Genomic DNA, 19,460 nt, shown 5'->3' with positions numbered 1-19,460 from the left:
TGCTTAAAACACAGAAAAAAGGAGTGCAATGCAAAAATAAACCTGTCACGTAACAATGCAGAGGATAGAAGGGAATTTTGCAGCAGTGGCAAGGAAATTTTAGGTAGGTCTAGACAGAGGAACTGTGTGCCTTGAAGGTCTAAACTGTTGAAACTAATTGCAACTGTTTTAAATAATGAGGTAAGATCAAGATTCCTAAAAGATAAAATGATACCACACAGCTGTTAGTAATTAATTGCAGCTCGCCTTGAATAATTACAGAATCTTGGCCTTAAGTGGGAAAGTAAGCTTTTCACCTCTCTTCCTAGCTCCTGTTCCTATTTTGTTAAAGCAGCCAAGACCCTCAGGCGTGAACCAGACGTGTCTCGAGTAAGACTGGGCAAATGGAAGAGATTGTTTTGAACTATTGCTTGTATTTTTAATTCATGTTCTGCAGTGGGATCTCTTTTCTGTGGCTGCCCATGTTGATAGCTTTTTGCCTTTGTAATAGAATCCTTGGCATTCACTGCAAGACGTGACATGTGATAATAAAGGTGAACTGTAGTGCCTTTAAAAATAAAGTCCAAGGTATGTTTTAAGATCATAAATCACTGAGAGAATACATGGCTAGGCTTAAATACAAATAAAACACATTTAAAGAAAATATGTGAACATAACTTCCTCTTCTTGATCTTTAGGTGTAAATCCTACTCCAGCACTTTTTTCAGGAATTGAAAACTTGTGGGTCCATGGGGCCTTGTAGAAACTGCTGTAGAAGGAACACTGGGCTCTAAGGGCTGCTTTCTCTTTGGTCTGGCTGTAAGGGTAAAACCATCAGGAGTGTTAGAGAAGTGAAATGACCCCAAGAGACAGTAAACTTAGTCAAATGTCCATTCTTTTAAGGCCAGTGCTGCTACCAAGGTATATGGTGGATGCAGGATGCCTGACCATAAATCTGCACAATCCACTTTCTTTAGCCACTGAAGTAAACAACTGGGATGTGGTACATGTCAGAAAGTGGCCACCCACCTGCTAAAGTGAATAGTAAGAGGAAAACTGGCTGAGCATGAGCATATGGAACCACTTGGGGTGAAACTTGGAGAAGGTTGGAAGGCTCACACAATGGAGTAACTGCGTGTCACACTTCAGCTTACAGGTCTTTGTATCTAAATCCTATCACAGATTTAGAACATTGAGAATGTTACTGGAGTCACCTGATGCATAAAGCATCATAAAAATAGAGCTTTCTTTAGTTTACGATAAGAATGCCATTTCAGGCAAACAATAATTAATTGACTTACTGTAAATATAAGTAAAACAAAATAGGGAAGCAGTTTGGAACAAATACAAGCAGATGTATGTAAGGGCAGTACCAACAACCAGCAGTATGCAGAGAAGTCTCTCCTATCCAGTTACATACTGCAAAAGTTTGCTTAAACTAAACAAGTATCAGAACATGTACAGGCCTTGGTGGGCTGCTACTCTGAACTAGTATAGTCTATGTTGATAATCAACAATTAGTGTTTGGTCTGTTTTTTAAAGTTATGCACATATTCTTAATGATTTCAAATGCTTAATGTTTTGTAATAGCGTTCAAATCATTCAGCTTTGTTTCTGAGACGGAAAGTCCCAAATAAAATAAAGGTTTTATATGCTGCTTATTGAACCAGGTAGGTATATTTTTTCAGGCAATATTATTCATATTTGTTAACAGTACCAAAAGGCAAGAGTTGTCTGTTCCTACTTTTAATTCCCACTTTGTTTTGCTACTTACTTCAAGGTAGCAGAAAGTTTTTCCTTTGTATAGTTGTAGAAGCACTGTCCCAGTTGGCGTACCTTTTTAATCTAACTTTCTCATGTAAAAGGCATCTTACTGTTTTGAAAGATGTGGATAGAATAAATGAGCTCCTGTTTAGATGACTTCTGTACTATGTCTTCTTTGTACCTGTTTTGCTTAAGAATTATTTAAAACTGTAACCAAAACCCAGCTATCTTCTATCTATGTAGCCAAGCAGAAATTTGAGGCTGATGTACTGTTTCATTTGTGTGCCCAATGTAGTATATTTTTCACCTTCTGGTTGAAAAATGCAAATGGGCCACTGAGTCTTCAGCTGATACCCTCCAAATGTCTAAGAATACTGGAGATCATAGTTTCAAATAAGAAGACATAAATAGATTCAGGTTCCAATTCCACACTTCCTCTCTCCACCTCTAATAATGCACATTGAGACTGAACCAAACCAGATATACACAGAACTAAAGACAAAGGTGTCATACTTCTCTTTAAAGAGATGGGTTCTCTCATCTCCAGGGAGGCAAGTCATAAAATCAGCTAATCAGATATAGAAGGTTTGCTGCTTATAATTGCCTTGTTTATTCCTGCTAACCTTTGTTGTTTAAACTAGAGCATGTCTCCTTTTGTAACTGTGTGGTATGCCGGGGTTTTGTGCAGTATTAACTTATTCTTTCAAAACAAAATTTGCATGTTTCTCAGTCCCATCCATGCCAGTTTCTTTGTGTTTTTCCCCCAAGAGCCTTGTTCATTGACTATGTACAGTCTTCCCTTCTTCTGTTCAGAAGTTAAATGAAAATCATAAAGTTTCTTATGCTCAATCCCAGAAGTCCTTCAAGGTGTAATTCAGCATTAATTACAAATGACTGAAATAAGATTTGATCATTGTGGGCTAAAGATAAAATAATAAGCTGTATGTTTGTTGCTATTTTCCCATATTGGAAATTATTGGGAAATTGGGCTGTTAATGTGTTAACAATGTAATTTTAAAGAAATTTATTAATTCAGACCAGTACTGGACAGAAGTCTTACTGGTAAATGCCTTCCAAATGAAACTCACAACTTAGCTGTCAATATTTCATTTGTTGTGTATGTATCTTAAATACTATACTGCCTGCCTCTGAAAGTGACTTCAGAATGGTAATATACCTTTCAAGTTAGGTATGATTATTTAACAACTAATACCTAATAATATATTTTGAAAATTGTTCAGATCTTTTTCGTGAAGGATGCTTGAGCTGATAGTTTTCTGTTTTAAAAATGCCAATTGTAATATTTTGAGAAACATAAGTTAATCTGATTTCTTTTAGGGTGAAGGCTCAGAGGTGCATCCAGTAATTTTTTTCTTTTTTCCTCAGTCTTCGTCTCTCTTAATGCCATATATAAGACAAAGAAAAAAGTGAGATTTTTGTAATCCTTTCATGTTGTCCCTCCTTAGAAACATGGTAGAGCAATATTTTCTATAGATGCAGGGTTTGTAGTGAATTGAAGATTTATGAATGGGTTGATGGGATGAAAGCATATTCCCTTTAGCAGATGTTGTGGAGGAACTTCCATGATAGGAGAGCAGTTTTTCTTGTGTTTTCTTTTTTTTTTTTTTTAATAGTTTAGTTGTGACCAGTGAATACTAAAACCGAACTCATGAAACATGTCTGACATCTCTTTTTCAGGAAGTGTGTAAGCTTATATTGTTTGGTTTTTTTTTTTTCTTTATAAGGTAACAGAATCCCCAGCAGACGTAGCAGAAAGAGCAGACAGAATTATTACCATGCTGCCTTCTAGTCCCCATGCAAAAGAAGTTTACACAGGAAGAAATGGAATTCTAAAGTAAGACTTTTTTGTAGTTTGGAGAATTTACACTTGTACTCAAGGTTTGTCTGATGATTGCTGTTGTTGTAACTCTTCTTGTGCCTTCAGGGCACTTAATTCAATGTTCTCTGTTCTGTCACTATTGATATTTCTAATTATATAAGTTCTCTCATACAGTGCTGCTTTGGCTAAGTCTTTATTGGCTAAGCCAGAATGGCTTTTGGCTAAAGTCTTTATTTTATTTTCAGTAGAATAATAATTTTTGTGTATTTCAGGCAACTTAACTATTATCTGCCTTTTCAGTTGCATGGCTCTTTTGCCATAATCTAATGTACTACACTCAAGTACTACTAGAATATTTGCTGGCAACAATTATTTGCTCAAATACTATTTTCTTAACCTTGAAATCCTATCAATTAAATGTTCTGAAGAGACACCATTGTGTCTTATGTTGTTAAAGTGTATTTACATAGAATAGGTGACGAGACTTTCTTGATCTCTACTCTTATCTGTTTATTACACAAAACAATACCATAAGATTTTGTTTAATGTGAAACAATGGCTTTTAACTTTTGTGGAGGGATTTCCACTCAGCCTTAAATCCATAGTTTGCAGAATTCTAATGCTCAGAGTTTTTGAACTTGCCAAATCAAAAAATAAATATTATTTTAAAATCTGTTCTGGCTACATGTGTACTGCTCTTCGCAGGCTGACTAAGGCTGCTGGATACCTTTGAGGATCATGTAGGTTCTTAACAGCTATCCAGGTTAATAAGATAAGAAAAACATAAAGAAGACAAAAGTACATTAGATTATCAAAAAATGATGATGCCTTTTTAGGTATTGATTGTACAACATTAAGATGCAGTGATAAGAAAATGGAAGTAGAAAAGAGGGATTTCTGTTGTTCTTGCTGTATAAGAATAGTTGATTCTTTCCCTTATTGTCTGTAGTTTAATTCCTCATAAGGTTGGAGTGAGGAGATCTAAGTATCTATAGCTTAGACCCTTCAGGGAAGATGGGTAATTGGATCAACCTAAAAAAGCTCAGGAAACAGGTGTGGGAGAATTGCACCCATGATGGCAGTGGTTTGAGGAATGATTGGCAGTACGTACTGATACAGTAATGCCAATAAATCTCTTGACTACATAGATGTGGGAAATCCAGCAGGAAACAGAGGATGTGGAAAGCAGTCCTGTGCTGCTGCAGTTTCTCAGCCTTTGTATTAAGAGAAGAAAGTGTAATTTGGCAGTAGTGAATAATTGTGGCTCTGAGTGACTGGTCCTTGCTGACTGGTTTGATTTTCATAATATTCTGACGTTTTTAAAGCTTTACACAAGAAAACATCAATAACGTGAAGTGTTTAAGGGTTGAGTCAGTCATCCCACTGTGTTACCAAGGAGCCTGTGCCACTGTGCCTTCTTCTGAGCATTAAGGGGAGATGATGGAGTACCTTATCTGCTATGCTGGTTTTTGTTTGCATGTGTTCAAACTAACTGCAGCTGCACAAGGGATGAGTTATGTGTATGTGGAACTGTTTGACTCTGGAGTTCCAGTAGGGTCACTCATATGTTGAGAGACTATTTCCAGCAATCTGGGTAATTCAATTAAGTGAAATCCACTGTACTGCCAACAGCATGCAAGGTGCAGTAGATCTCTTTACCTGTCACGAGTAGCTTTAAATGGGACACGTTTTTATGACTGAAAAATTCTGGTGTTCCATTTCATGGTGATTGCTGGTCAGGTGGACTTGAAATCATGGTGCAATTCAATGGAAAGAGGAATAAAAATCAACTTTTTTGTTGTGGAGGGCATTAAAAAAAGTTAACATTTTTTAAATTTCAAAAATTTTATCATTTTTTTATCAAATAAAGAGCTTTCTGTGATCTACAGTTTGAAATACAGATCTGCCTAAATGTATTGGCTATCAGTGGGAAAACATTTTTCTCCATGCTTCACTTCAAATCTTCAGTTGGCTTTTGTGGTTTTAGTTATGGTCTTTATGTAGAGCAAATTGTAGAATGATTAAAATAATGCAATCAGACCATTCTGATATAAGAACTTAAGATACTGTATATATAAAAAGAACTTTTTATTGTTATATATTAAACTTTAGGCAGTATCAGCAGTTGCTTAGAATGCATCTTAGGTGATCTCTATAATATATACCGATCAATTTGTGTAACAGAAGATTTTCCTAGTGCAACCTTTTTGTGTAAGTTTTTTTAATAGTGTTTAGAAGAATATCCTTTTTTGTGTTCAGCTTTTATTTGGCTTTGAGTGGTTCAAAACTGCAGTATACATACTGAGCAGATCTTGCTCAATAAGGTTTAAAACTTTATGTTTACTAGTGTACCAAAATATGTCTGCACCTTTGTCGTGCTGGTGGAAGCCAGTGCCACGGTAATAGTTGCAAATATCTTCTGAAATAATAATGATAATTATAATTATAATAATAAATCTTTATTTTAGGAAAGTGAAGAAAGGCTCATTGCTAATAGATTCCAGCACTATAGATCCAGCAGTTTCAAAAGAATTAGCCAAAGCTGCTGAAAGTACAGGAGCAGTTTTCATGGATGCCCCAGTTTCTGGAGGTAAGACTTAATTAGCAGTTTACCTCATATTGGACAAGTTGTCTCTTTGTTTGCAGTTTCAGTCACCAATTTGTACCCTTGTTGCTATAAGTTGCTTTTCTTTGCTATATGTACAGTATTCTGATTTGTTGTTGTTTAATTGCATTACAGATATGTATAACAGGAGTATTTTTAGGATTTAGGAGTACACTTTTGTGTTATGCTTGGAGAAACAGCTTTCTTGGGTATGGTACAGTGGTCTTTTAATTTAACTTCTTTCATAAAGTTGCATTTTTGTGCAGTTGCTCACATTCCTTTACCCTCCATCTATTTCTTCCTGTTAGGGAAAAACTGGTTGTCATTAAGCAGTTCTGTTGCTTTTTTATCTTATATTCCTCACTCCATTATCTTCTTTTTAATTAAAAGAAGATAATGAAGTGAGGAATATAAGATGTCTTTATCAAAAGAAATCAGAGATTTGTCTGGTTTTATAACAACTGACGAATGTGGGCGATAATTGTCTATTCTTAAAAGTTGCTAACTATTGATCTCTGAGTATTTAGTCTCTTGTAAGAAATAATACAGAGCAGGAAAGACTTCTCAAATTGTGGACAGAGGAGAGCAGAAACATAAAATTAATGTTTTGAAAACAAAACCATAACTAGTCCTTTCTATTGTTGAATTCTTCTCCAAAATACCTGGAATTAGAAGGTGAGGAAACCTCATTTTATGTGTGACAATCTTAAGGTTTTTACTGTCCGGTCTAAAAGTTAAGGTAACTGGCATTTTAAGAATTCTTTATTTTCCTGATGAATATCAGTGATGAGCAAAAACTAACAATCTGTTTAATTTTCAACTGGGAACTAAGGCAAGATTTGACTACATACTAGAAGCCAAAATTTTCATCCAAATTCTATTGTGAACAGAAAGTAGGCAGATCCAGGTAGGTGATATTGAAGAATATAATGGAGAAGACAAGATTCTTGCTTCCCAGCCAGAATGTTAGTTTTCTTTTATTAAGCTAGATAGGCAATCAGCCTGGGAAGAAAAACCACAGAAAAATTGTATTGTGGGCAGATTATGTATCTCTCTGATCCTTCTTTTTAAACACAGCATGGCCTTTTGATTATCAGTTGGGCAATTCTGACCTACTTCTATGTTGTTTTCTTCAATCCCTTTCTGCCAAGTTTGTTATTTTACTGAAGGAATTACTTACCTTTTAGAAATGTCTATCATTTATTTTTATCTTTAAGTTTTTGGTGTAAGTCTGACTATAACTACAAAGAAGAAAAGGAAAAGTTTGATTCCGAAGCAACTTTAGTTGTTTAGGGGGTTTTGTTCTTTGAGAAGATGGTAAGGCCAAGACAGAGTTAATGTGATAACATATAGCTGACTGGTATGAATACAGATGGCTTTTTTGGTGTTAGTGGTTTATCTGAATGGTGACTAGTGTCAGTTACAGATTGAGGGATATCCTGTATAAGGGGGAAAAAATAGACTTAACTTTCTAGTCCTTAATATATTTGTGAAGCCCAAGGAGTGCTCTGTACAAATCATGTTTAAAGTGGGCACTTGCTAGAAATGTGGAGAAGTTAGGTCTGTTGGAAAAAACCTTTAATGCTATGCTTTGTTATTTCCATCTTTCAGTACCTAACACATCAAGTCTTTGGGGTATTTTTATATGTCCTGACTGCATTGTTGGCCTTTAGACAAAACACTAAATGGAGAAGTATGCTCGGCTCTCCAGAAATTGGCAGGCACTATGCTGTTGCTGTGCAATGCAATAGAGTTGGCAGGAATTTCAAGGAGAGTGTTTGTGGGACATAGGGAGGAGGAAGAGAAAGCAGCATGCCTGAACTGTCCTCTTAGAGCTATCTGTTTACTAGCTGTTATTGGCAGACAACTCCACTTGTGTTTTTAGGTATTTGGGTGTTGCCTGATGTTAACATTCATTCACTGTGAACAAATTCACAAACTGAATAATATTTTGAAAATTGCTTGGTCTATAAACTCTAGGGAGAGAGAGCAGTGATTTTAATCCTGTTCTGACATTGCAAATGAATAATCTTTGGGCATAACATTAGGGCCAGATTTTAGTGGCTTGTTTGCAGTCTTGCCCCCAAAAGATTCTTTCTCTTGATCTTTTTTCAGATGGGCCTTCATGCCAACTTAATGCTGTCTTCTTCATATGATTGGCCTACAGCATTTACTTGCAGCTTACAGTCAGGACCCATTAAATAGGAGCTGATGAATCAAGTCACTATAGTATTATTTTGTATTAAGTGACTTCAGAAAATACTTCTCATCCCCATGGTTGCATGCAGATTATGCTGCTAATGCTGTCTAGAGATAGCAATCGCTTTAGCCTGGGATTAGGATCTCTTGCAGGTCCACATGAGAAAGTTGTATCATGGTTCCCAGTGCTGCTGTGGTTTGTGACCTCTTTGTGAGCATGGGAGAAATGGAGAAACATCTTCAAAATCCATGTTTGTTTGTTTGTTTGTTTGAATCTAGACAGGAAAATTATCTCTTTGCAAAGTTTGGGTTCTTCATCTTGGTATGTATAAAAGTATTTTAAGGCACACATTATCTCAGAAGCATATTTAAAACTGACTCCTGTTGGCACAAGATTCTACTGGCTAAGTACAGGATCTAAATTTAGCCTTCAAGAATTGTGTCAAATTTGTCCTCCCACTGATTTCAGTAGAAGTATGATACAGATTCTCACCTCATAATCCAGAGCTAATTTCACTAGTGGCTTTACTGACTGCTGTAATAGTTCTCTCTAACTCAGTCAGTATACAAGATATTAATTTCCTAAAGTACATTGGCTAATTTTTTTTTTAATTTCTAATGTAATTCTTTCTATGTTGTAAGCATTGTTGGTGTTCAGATACAACCTTTTCAACTTCTTTCCCCTTCCACTGAGTATTAAAATTTTATCAGCTTTGTATCTGCTCAAAGTACATTGTAGTGCATTCTACTGGAACTTCACAAAAAGATGTGACAACTTGATTTGTTTTTCTGGTTTTGGAGGTATGAAAAAAGATTTTCAACTCTTTTATAAGTCTGGTTCTTTAAGATCTGATAATGAAACTTTAGATCTTCCTCCTCACTGTATCCTTTAGACAAGAGAATAGTCAGTTAAAAAGTCAGACTGCTAATTGTTAATAACAGCTGTCATATAGAGAACTGTAGTCATGCTAAAATGGTAATAAAGAGTAGAATAAAAGATTTTTTTTTTAGAAACTGTGCATTGGAGGTGGCTAGAAGAGGTTGTAGTTTCTATTCCAGCTGTCATTTCAAACTGTTTCATCTTAGACTACTGCTTCCATAAACTTCAGGTCATCATAAAGTGATGGAAACAGTAGTAGTAGTAAGACTGACAAGTTAAGACTTCAGGTCACTGATAATGTAAAGTACAATATGAGTCCTTGATGGTTCATTGCAGACTTACTCCCTGCATGGCCAGATCTCTACTTAATATGGAGCAAAGGTAAAAAAGAAATCTTAGAAACACTCTGAAACACTCTGGAGATACTTTATTTTATTTATTATATAAAGAGCAATATATTTCAGGATACCAGATTTTTTTTTTCCTTTTTCTTAGAAAGGGCACTTTCCTAACATAGGAGAAGCGAGTTATGTGTTTCTCTTACTTGAACATTGAAGGCACTTTGTGCTGTGCCTTTTCCAAGGGGAGCAGAGGAGTTAAAACTTTATGCACACCAATATTTGCAAAGATTATTTGAAAGACTCCTTCAGACTAGACTAAAAGATAGGAAATACGAATGAGTAGTTCAAACATGGCATCTCTTAGCTTGTAAGTTCTGTTGTAATAAAGATGCATAATCAATATCTTTGCCAGAATTAAACTGATTTAATAAACCTGTCTTTGTTGGGGAGCCTTGGTAGAGCTACTAGAACTGTCTTCATTAAGTTGTGTCTGCTTTTTTCTTTAGCTTTGTGCACCTTTAGAGAAGTGCAATCTTATGACTTCATGGGAGAGGAAAAGTTGGTGGGTTAATTCAAAATCTCTAATTTGAGACATCATGTATTTTTTAATAAACACAAAGAATAAAATAAGGAATGTCCTGAATTCAGTGGTATGGAGGTTTGGTGTGGTTTTGGCTTTCTGATCTGGTAATGCAGTGATTGGATCTGCTAGGATCCTTGAAACACTATAAAGATAGAGCAGGTTCATGAATTTAGAACTAATAATTCTGACCTATCCCACTCAATAGTAGGTGTTCTTGGCAAGAAAAAACATCTAAATGCATAGTAGTATTTGTTCCATTATAGATTCTGGATTTATGTTTTTATGCTTTATTTTTGAAGCCCAAATGTGTGTGCTCAGAATGGCCACGATGTTCTGTGTTCCTGGTACTGAGCATAATACTTTTACCTCACTTGCTTTGCTCTTCCTCAGTTACTATATGCCTTGTGTATTTTTTTAGTTCCTGACATCTTTCTTAATTTCTCTGTTTACATTTTTTGCTGAATGCATTTGATCATATTCATTTTTTGCAGAGTGTGTGATTTAGGGATGGTAGTAGAAATTACAATGTACAACCTTAATACTAAAGGTAGTGTGAAAAATATTACGAGTTCTTCTGAAATTTAGATGAGAGAAAATAATGCAGAAAGTAACTGATGACAAAAAAGGGAAGAATTGGCTGAACTGATTTAAGGAAGCTGAAATGAGGATGAAGAAATATTTTGAAATCTGAGATACGTAAAAAGCTTCTGATTTCTAATAACTTATGGTTTAAATTGTATAACAATATTTGTCTGTCAAAATAAAACTAGTTTAGTAGATCACTTTTGTTGGAGAGAAGAAAGAACTGAAGATCTTGAAAATCTTACACATTGGTAAGATGTATATTTTGACACAGGGAGGGGAGGAAGTATAAACCTTGTGCAAATATCTCTGTTGGCAGCAGCTGCTGTTTCAGAAGAGTTGGGTAGTATGTTTACTTATGTGCTGACTTTGCAAGACTATTTTTCTTCTGTAAGCCTATTATGCCTTTAGCATTCTCTATAAAATAAAATAAAAGGTAGCAGAAGGTAAGAAGGAATAAACAGATTTATTGAGAGTCATCTAAAAATGTTCACTGGGGTGGAGACAACAATCCTACAATGACTAAAAGGGTGGAATAAATTATTTTATTAAAGCATATTGTATATTTTGGCAACAAAATTGTGTGTAGTCTGGCCAAATAGTGACCAATGTGCAGAGAAACATATCTGTCTCCATTTATTCGAAGGTGTAAAGATGAGTTATTCAGGCTGGCTCAATGGGACATAACCAGGAATAATAGGCTGGAAATCATTAAGGAAAGAAAAATGTGTGCCGTGTCTACCAGGAAAAATGTCCTAACGACATTCTTCATACACTGTGGAATAATTTCCAAAGGAGATGGTTGAAGCCAAATATCTCAACATGCTTTAAACTGTACTGGGCAAAGTGCTAGGAACTATTCTGTAGGGAAAAATCAACGACTGGCAGGAGGATGGCTACATGATCTAATCGGTCTTTTCCATCTCTAATGTCTACAATCCTGTTGTGTTCTCACACATGGTGTTCAAAAACAGTTAAAGGAAAACTGTCCAGATGGAAGTTAGAAATCCCTGTGGCACTCTTTGAAAAAGAGTAAGGAATAACTGCAGAGTTATAGCCAACATTCCTTTCTCTCAGTAAAAATGGTTCTAATATTCACGGCTGCATGTGAGCTGTTACCACATTCCTAATAACTGCTCTGTTTGTTTGTGGATACTTTAATGCTAGTATCTGTCTCTTCCTGTCAAATGTTCTGAGATACCCAGAGTAAGAAAGATCTATAAATGCCAGCCTGTCATAAGTCCTAGGGAATAAAAGTTAATTTAATATAATTTTTTAATTTTTGATTTCTTCTCCTAGGGAATGTTTAAAGTTAAGGGGTTGCAGGTGGTGTTTGGGAATGTTTCTGGAATGAAGTGATGACTTTGAAGCTTTATACTGAGTTTGTTTTGGTTTTAAACATTCGTGGGCTTCTTTTTCTCTCTTTTTGTTCTTTCAATGGAGTGCCTTGTTCAAAGCATGTATTTTTCACATAGCCAAAACAACCTAGTGTGATTCCTGTGCTTTTAGGATAGTGGGGATGATGAGCACCAGACCTTAATAATCCCCTGACTCCATATGAGTCCTGATTCTGCACTGTGCTGAATGTGGATGGTGCAGATGTCAGCAGTGAGCGCAGCACCAGGCGCACCAGAGCGGGAAGTCTGAACTGGAAGGCGCTGCACAGAGCAGACTGGGAGTGCCCTGTGCCTGGGCAGTGCCCGTCACCATGGGGATAGCCCCACCAGCTACTAGCCTTGGGGGTGCCACTGGGGAAAATGCACTTTCCTCTGAATCTTAATAAAAAGCAGTTGTACTTGTAATTCAGTGTTGCCTTAAACAGATTTTTTCAGTCTGTGTGTGGAATTCTTGTTTGTTGGAACAAAACTTAAAAGCCCACAGAAACCTGACTAAATGGTTTCTGCTGGGATAGGGTTAATTTTGTTCCTAGTAGCTGGTACAATGTCTTTTTTTTTTTTTTTGTTTTAGAATGATAATAAGGTTGATAACACATTGATGTTTAGTTGTTGCTAAGTAGTGCTTACTTCAAGTCAAGGACTTTCAGTTTCCCATGCTCTGTCAATAAGGAGTTGCACACCAAGCCAGGAAGGAGCATTGCCAGGACAGCTGACCTGAACTGGCCAAAGGGTTATATTCCTTTGCATAGAACTCATATATACATATGCATAGAACTCATAGAGCTCATATACAGCTCAGTATGTAAACTGGGGGAATTGCCTGGGAGGGGCTGATTGCTGCTCAGGACTGGCCTGGACGTTAGTCAGTGGAGCAACTGTATTGTGCATCACTTGTCGTTCTTGGGTTTTATTTTGCTCTTTTTGTTGTCTCCCTTTTCACCACCATTTTAAACATTTTTATTGATATTATTGTTAGAATTATTATATTTTATTTCAGTTATTAAACTGTTCTTATGTCAACACACGGATTGTACAATTTTTTATGTTTTTCCTCTCCATCCCACTGGGGAAGGGTGAGGGGTGAATGAGCGAGTGGCTGCATGGTACTTCTTTGCCAGCTGGGGTAATCACAACACTTATTTAAATGAACTGGGCCACTGAAGACATGGCACAATATAGAATTACATGTTTTATTTTGTCTCTTATTCATCAAGGGAGATCTTCAGATTATACACTAGACATGTGGAAAGAAACATTAGCATCCTAAGTGTCTGAACCTTAGGACACATCTTAAGTCTTAGGACACATTTGTGCAAACGGCTCTCTGTTGTACAACACTCCTTTCAAGGCCCTTTAAACACTTAAACTAAAGAGCAAAAAAGAAAAGAAACAAACCCACATGGAGTAAATTTTGCAGGCAGGGACAGCTAACCTTGTCTAGTAGTACAGGCCTTTGAAAGTAGATCACTTGTTGATCTCCTAAATAGCTGAATCCAGGATGAGTAGGAATGAAAGCTGATCTTCTATTGACCCTCATCTGGATGTTGCTAGTATTCTGGGTTCCTTGTGTTTAATTTTTAAAGTCGTAGTGATGAGTTGGCCAAGTTTTGGGTTTATTTATGACAATATTAGACTATGATCCGGAGCCATTCTGAGTCACTGGATCATTGCAGAATGTTGCCTTGTAGTGGAGGACATCTTTATGTTTTGAAAAGAGTCTTAAGTTGTGTGAATAAAAAGGGGGAGAATGTGCAGCAGAAGTAATCACTCTGCACTTGAAACAAATACCTGAAAATTATTCCATATTTGCAGTGTTTAGGTTAGTACTGCCCATTGTGAGACATTCAGTAGATTGAGCTTGTGTCCTTAGCAGAACAGCTCTGGTTAATCTACAGGGAGCACACAGAAATACCAAGATTTCCTAATTCTTCTTCCTTCAACCACATTTTAAAAAACCATGGTTTGTATCATGAAATAAAACAGTAAGGGAAAGCGTATTGCCTTTTACCATTAATAAGCATTTAGAATCCAGCTCTCAGCATATAAACTATTCAAATGTTCACCTTTTGGTTTGTCCAACAGTATTTATTCCTGTTGGTTCACCACTTCAGTCTACTGAAAAGTGGAGAACAGAGGAGAGTCTTGCAGTTCTGGAGCTGAAGAAACAGTTTTTAACTACAGTTCTCTTCATGCCAAGCACAACATAGAAGCTGAAGTGGGAAAAAAATTATTTACTGCACTATATTTGACCTATAATTTTAACCCTTAAAATTTGGTACTTATTTTATTTTCTGTAGTTTTGCTGGGAAAAAATCCCATTGTGTGGGATTTCGTAAACCTTAACAGCTTTAAGCGGTAGCTCTTTGTAAGAGAAAATTAAGAGATGGCTTGATGGGAACAGAGTAATGCATAGAAATGTTACCCTGATGCCATACCTTCTGTTTCTATTCCTGGTTCTGTGAGCAGTTGTGTTTTGATTATTCTGTGTTGTGGAAGAATGTTAAATTATTTGTGGTAAAATGGGGGGAACAGTGTGAAACACTGTGGAACACTTTAAACTCTTTATGTATTTTAAATCCACATAGTGGTATATGATTGATAGTATCCTGATATGTTGTTTGTCTGCTGGTAAAATAACAGGGTTAGGGGTTTTTTTCTAATGTGAAGCTTAGCAAGTTGACAGGAATACTAATATGACATGTAATTATTATCCATTGGCTTTATTTAATGAGTTGCTGCAAACTGTGTATGATCCTAGTTACTCAGTAACCATATAGTTTAACCATAAGCAGTCAGAAATGTGCATTTTGGCTGTCATTTTGTTTTCAATCCATGTTTCCATTGCTTTCTGATAATGTATGGTGGGAATGTGTGGCTTGTGGCTCTTAAGTGCGTTTGCCATAGGGAGTACAAGAAAAGTCACATTGACTTTTAGCTTTGGCTGAGGAGCATACTGCTTGTATTTCATTTGTGCTAGATTTCTTGGGTTTGCTTAAAATTGTGGATTTCATTATGAAACTGACATATGACTATACATAGTTAGCTGTTCCAGCTCGGTTGATTTCTGAGGTCCAACATTTTTCATTTTTCTGATCAAACTACTTCCAGAATTGCTACAATTGCTAGTTGTCTGAAAGCAGTATTTGGTAGCAGCTAGATGCTTTTTGTCTTGAATAATTTTATGTCGCATGTGCAAGAATAACAGCAATTTCCTTCCTCTTTTAAAAGTTGAAGGACAGCTGAAGAAAGGAAACTTCAGTAGGTTATCAGCAAGTGAAACACAGTTGTGGTAGAGCCCTATATAGTAAACTAAGAGTGTGTCTAACTTTCCTCTTTCTGCAGATGCTCATCTTAGGATTTATATTAGTGGGGAGTTAGGGGCGAGGCTGGGGCAGTGGTAGGTTTTTGTAGCGGAAGCACTAAATGAGAAACTGATGTGAATTTGGCAAGCTGGAGAGTTCCTGAGATAGAGCATCCTCTTAACAGCCTCAGCCTGAGTCTTGGCTGCCTCAGAGGGCTCCCACCCTGTCCAAGATGGAAGTTCCTGCAGAGAGCCCTAATAGCATCTCTCCCTGCCTCAACAAATCAGTTTAAGGCATGGGACTTAACTGCTGTGAAACAGTGCAACAAATTCCTCCCAGGACCAAAATGAACATACTTGATCACCTAAATGCATCAGTCCAGTTGCAGAACAAGCTGAACTATAGAAAAGCATTTCTATTAGTACTGCAACAACTGGCACACCTATTAAAGAAGTTGGTTAATCTGTTACTGTTTGGTCACTGGTACTTTTTTTCCCTCCGTATTAATATGCTTAGCAATTCTTAACACTAAATGTGACTATGTGCACTTACTTAGTATGTTGTTTTCTTTAGTAGACAATTACACCAATCTTGAATGGAGCATTTTTTTGGTTACTGGGGTAAAGGAATCTTAGGAGATTGAAACAGTAGGCAGCAAAGCTTGTTAAGGAGGTTTTTATTTTACAAGCCCTCAAGAATTCAGAATATGGCTTGCTTACTACTTAAAAAAGTCCAAATGTCCTTATAGACTCCATTCCAGAGCCAGCATCAAATCTATGCTATACTTGTCTGAAAATCCAAACATGCACTCTTGGCTGTTACTGTTTACTGAATCAGAACACTACTGTTTCTACTTGCACTGTATCTAATTTATCGTAAGTGACCGCAAAAACTAGAATTATTTATATATGGGCACCTAACAGCTCCACTATAGTTAAGGGTCTGTTGGCATTTCCATTATAAACCTTCCTTTGAGAGGTTTATAACTTGGCGGTTTTACTTTTGCTTCAGGCTCAAATGTGCCATTTTCATCCAAGCACAAATTCTTCTACAGAATCTCATTTAAATCAGTTTGGCCATTATTTATCTTAGAGTGTGTACATTGGGGAGTGGACGGGAACACACTATTTAATTTTGGTTTCAGAAGCTTTTTGGTCAGACTATATAATGAAAGAAAAATGGTGCTTTTTATTTTAATTTGTAGGGACTTAACCTTCCTTGGATGTGTTGGAGGTACTAAGCCCATGCTTTTTCTGGTTTCTGCCAATGCTCACATGCAGCACATCCACTCCTGCTCGTCCACCCACCCATCTCGCCTGCCCCTGCCCAATGACATGCTTTGAGGAAGCATCCCCAGGCTTCTGGCAGAGAAAGCTCTTTTGGGGAAGTGGATGAAGTAACATACAATGGGTGTCCTGTTGAGAGGCCTTAGGCCAACCAGTCCAACCGAGGAAGCAGATGGAGCTTAATTGGAAAAAGACGGGCTGAGTGCAGTTGTCAGTCAAATGCAACCCTATGTGGTTTAGAGTGGCATTTCCTATGGCTCTGCCATTTCTTGTGGGATCTCTGTAAATTACTACTTGGGTGCAGTAATTGTCAGAGTCTAAAAGCGGCGTGAGTTGCCGTTTTCCCTTGCCCCTGAACGCTCAACCACAGAGGATTTCAACACTTTTTTAGTCAGAAAATCTTGCCATAGTACTCTATTATTATGCTAATTAAATTCTTGCCACATGAATAATAGGTATCTATAATGTTTCAGTAGTAATCATAGTAATGAAGTACCACTGTTCTTTTGCGCAGTGACTTAAGAGTACAAAGAAGGGAAATAGTGTACAGAGAGGTAGAAGCTTTTATTAGACCAGATAATACAGCTGAAAATAGAAAACAAGTTTCTGAGTCAATTCTTTCACCACATTACACAAGAAGCAGTGAAGTACAATAGTGTTTGTTAGTTTTTTCCTTTGCTATTGAATTACAAGAAAAAGCTAGTCAATGGAAAACATAGTAGGGAGAGAATATGTGGTTTGGCAGCTTCTTGTGTATTCGTCCTTTTGGGATCTTTTATTTCAGGTAATTCATGCAGATTACTGATTGGACAGACAAGTAATGAAAATGCTTTGTTATATTTTGTCTTCTGTTTTATTAGCAAAAGGTAAAAGGGGAGCATAAGTACAATTATGGCAGCAGATACGAACAGCTTTTTGCATCATAAAACATTAGGTCCCATTGAAGTATTTGAAAGTCTTCTCCATCTTGCTTTCCTCTGTCTAATTCCAGAGGTTAATGAATTCATATGTCAGGCATTCCAAATCTTAAATGTTTTAGGGACAACTCATTTTAAATTTTATTGGTCAATTTTTAGTTTGTTGGTATTAGCACTTAAAAGCACGGAAGACTAAAAGTTCAGTATTTATTAAAACCTGCAAATTTCAGCTTTGGAACCTGGAAACAGAAGCTTAAATAATCACAAGACATGTGATTAGTTGATCACTATCAAAACATATTTTAATAACGTTTTCCCTGGTATCCCTTTATTGCTAAGGATCAAGAACTATAAGCTATATACAGTAAAGGCAAAGAAAATAATTAGAAATACTTTAATAGAACATATCTACAAAGTCCAATTCAGCGCATAACACTTAGACATCTGTTTTAGTCTGTCCAATTGAATGGGAATTTAGTGCAAGTTGAAGAGGTGTGTCCTTGGTGTCTGTTCAATATCTGTGGTGTAATCTCTCTGTCTTACTACTGAGCTGTTGTCTTTTAAATTCCAAGGTTGCAAAGCACTGTGTAGAACTGACATCCTGGGCATGACTTGGTTGGACTTTTCATGCAACTATAAGCTAATTCTTTCACTTATTTGGCAATATCCTTCATCCCCAACTAAACATACGGGATTTTTTTATTTGGTGACACCTAAGTTCAAGGTTTTATTGTTTGCTATTTCCAGCAGCTAACCTTGTTGCTATATTATTTAAACTGTTGAAATATAACTTAGTACAATGACTTATACTCCTGTCTTGGAAATGGGATCATATTGAGTTAAAATACTTTGTGGTTATTTTCAAAGCACATCTGCAAACATGACCTTGAAACAGAACTAAGTATTTAGGCTTTGCAAGTTGTTACATTTCATTACTGCTCTATTTCTCTATCTTCAGCACAGCAATGGCTGACTCACTTTAAATTGTGTCCCTCACTTCCTAACCTTCTAATTGAAGAAGAAATAATGTCCATTTTTCATCTCCCTTCAGCAGTAGGAATACTGCTGTTTCTCATGAGGCCAGAGCTGAGAGTGAGCATTTTTGAATCTCTAATCACTTTATTCTCTGTCACATCCACACTGGCGATAAAAAAGACACATTTTCTAAATTCAAGGTGTTGCTCTGGATTTCCAGTGACAAAATAAGTCAATTCTCCCTTCCCACCAAAATACAGTATTTTGGTGGGAAAGAAGAATTGGAGAAGGTTTATTATCTGAAGGGTACTCTTCTGTAAGTACATGGCATGGATTGCAGTTTCAAAGGAGTGTTTCTTTTATTGATGAATGGCTTTAGCAAAGAGTTTTAACTGTTCCTAATGCTGGTGTAGGTTATTGAAACTACTGACACTTTGCAACTTTCTCGAGAGTTAACTGGAACGTGCCCCTGTACTGACAGCTCTTTCTAAGAAGGTAACTCCCTGCATTTGATCACCTCTGTCTGTTGCTTCAATTGGATCTCAACTTCCAAAGCTGATGTGGTTTTGGAGGGCAATACCACTTGAATACCTTGGAGCTCTGGAGCTAGTTTGTGCAGACCATCATTTCATTGCCTCCCCAGTCAGATACTTGTTAGGGAAGCCAAGAAATTTAATTGTCATGATGAATATGTATTTACTGTGATGATAGAACTCTATAGGTTTTATGGATTTAAGTAAACTGCATGGAAATTAAGCTTTGGGAGGGAAAAAATAAGCTGCAAAAGTCACAGTTCATCCATGAAGACCC

General features: G+C 36.6%; 1 protein-coding gene across 1 annotated transcript in view; it reads left to right on the top strand.

The window, feature by feature from the left end:
- HIBADH (3-hydroxyisobutyrate dehydrogenase) overlaps positions 1-19,460 on the top strand; it is an 85,991-nt gene that overhangs the window by 9,334 nt on the left and 57,197 nt on the right. The window contains exons 3-4 of the mRNA XM_036378855.2: positions 3,489-3,598; positions 6,052-6,173. Coding sequence (XP_036234748.1) covers positions 3,489-3,598; positions 6,052-6,173 — 232 coding nt within the window. The remainder of the gene's footprint in view (positions 1-3,488; positions 3,599-6,051; positions 6,174-19,460) is intronic.

This window comes from Molothrus ater, chromosome 1 (assembly GCF_012460135.2).
Source record: "Molothrus ater isolate BHLD 08-10-18 breed brown headed cowbird chromosome 1, BPBGC_Mater_1.1, whole genome shotgun sequence".
Classification (NCBI taxonomy): domain Eukaryota; kingdom Metazoa; phylum Chordata; class Aves; order Passeriformes; family Icteridae; genus Molothrus; species Molothrus ater.
The sequence above is the reverse complement of the archived record's forward strand: the minus strand, read 5'-3'. Positions and strand labels throughout refer to the sequence as shown.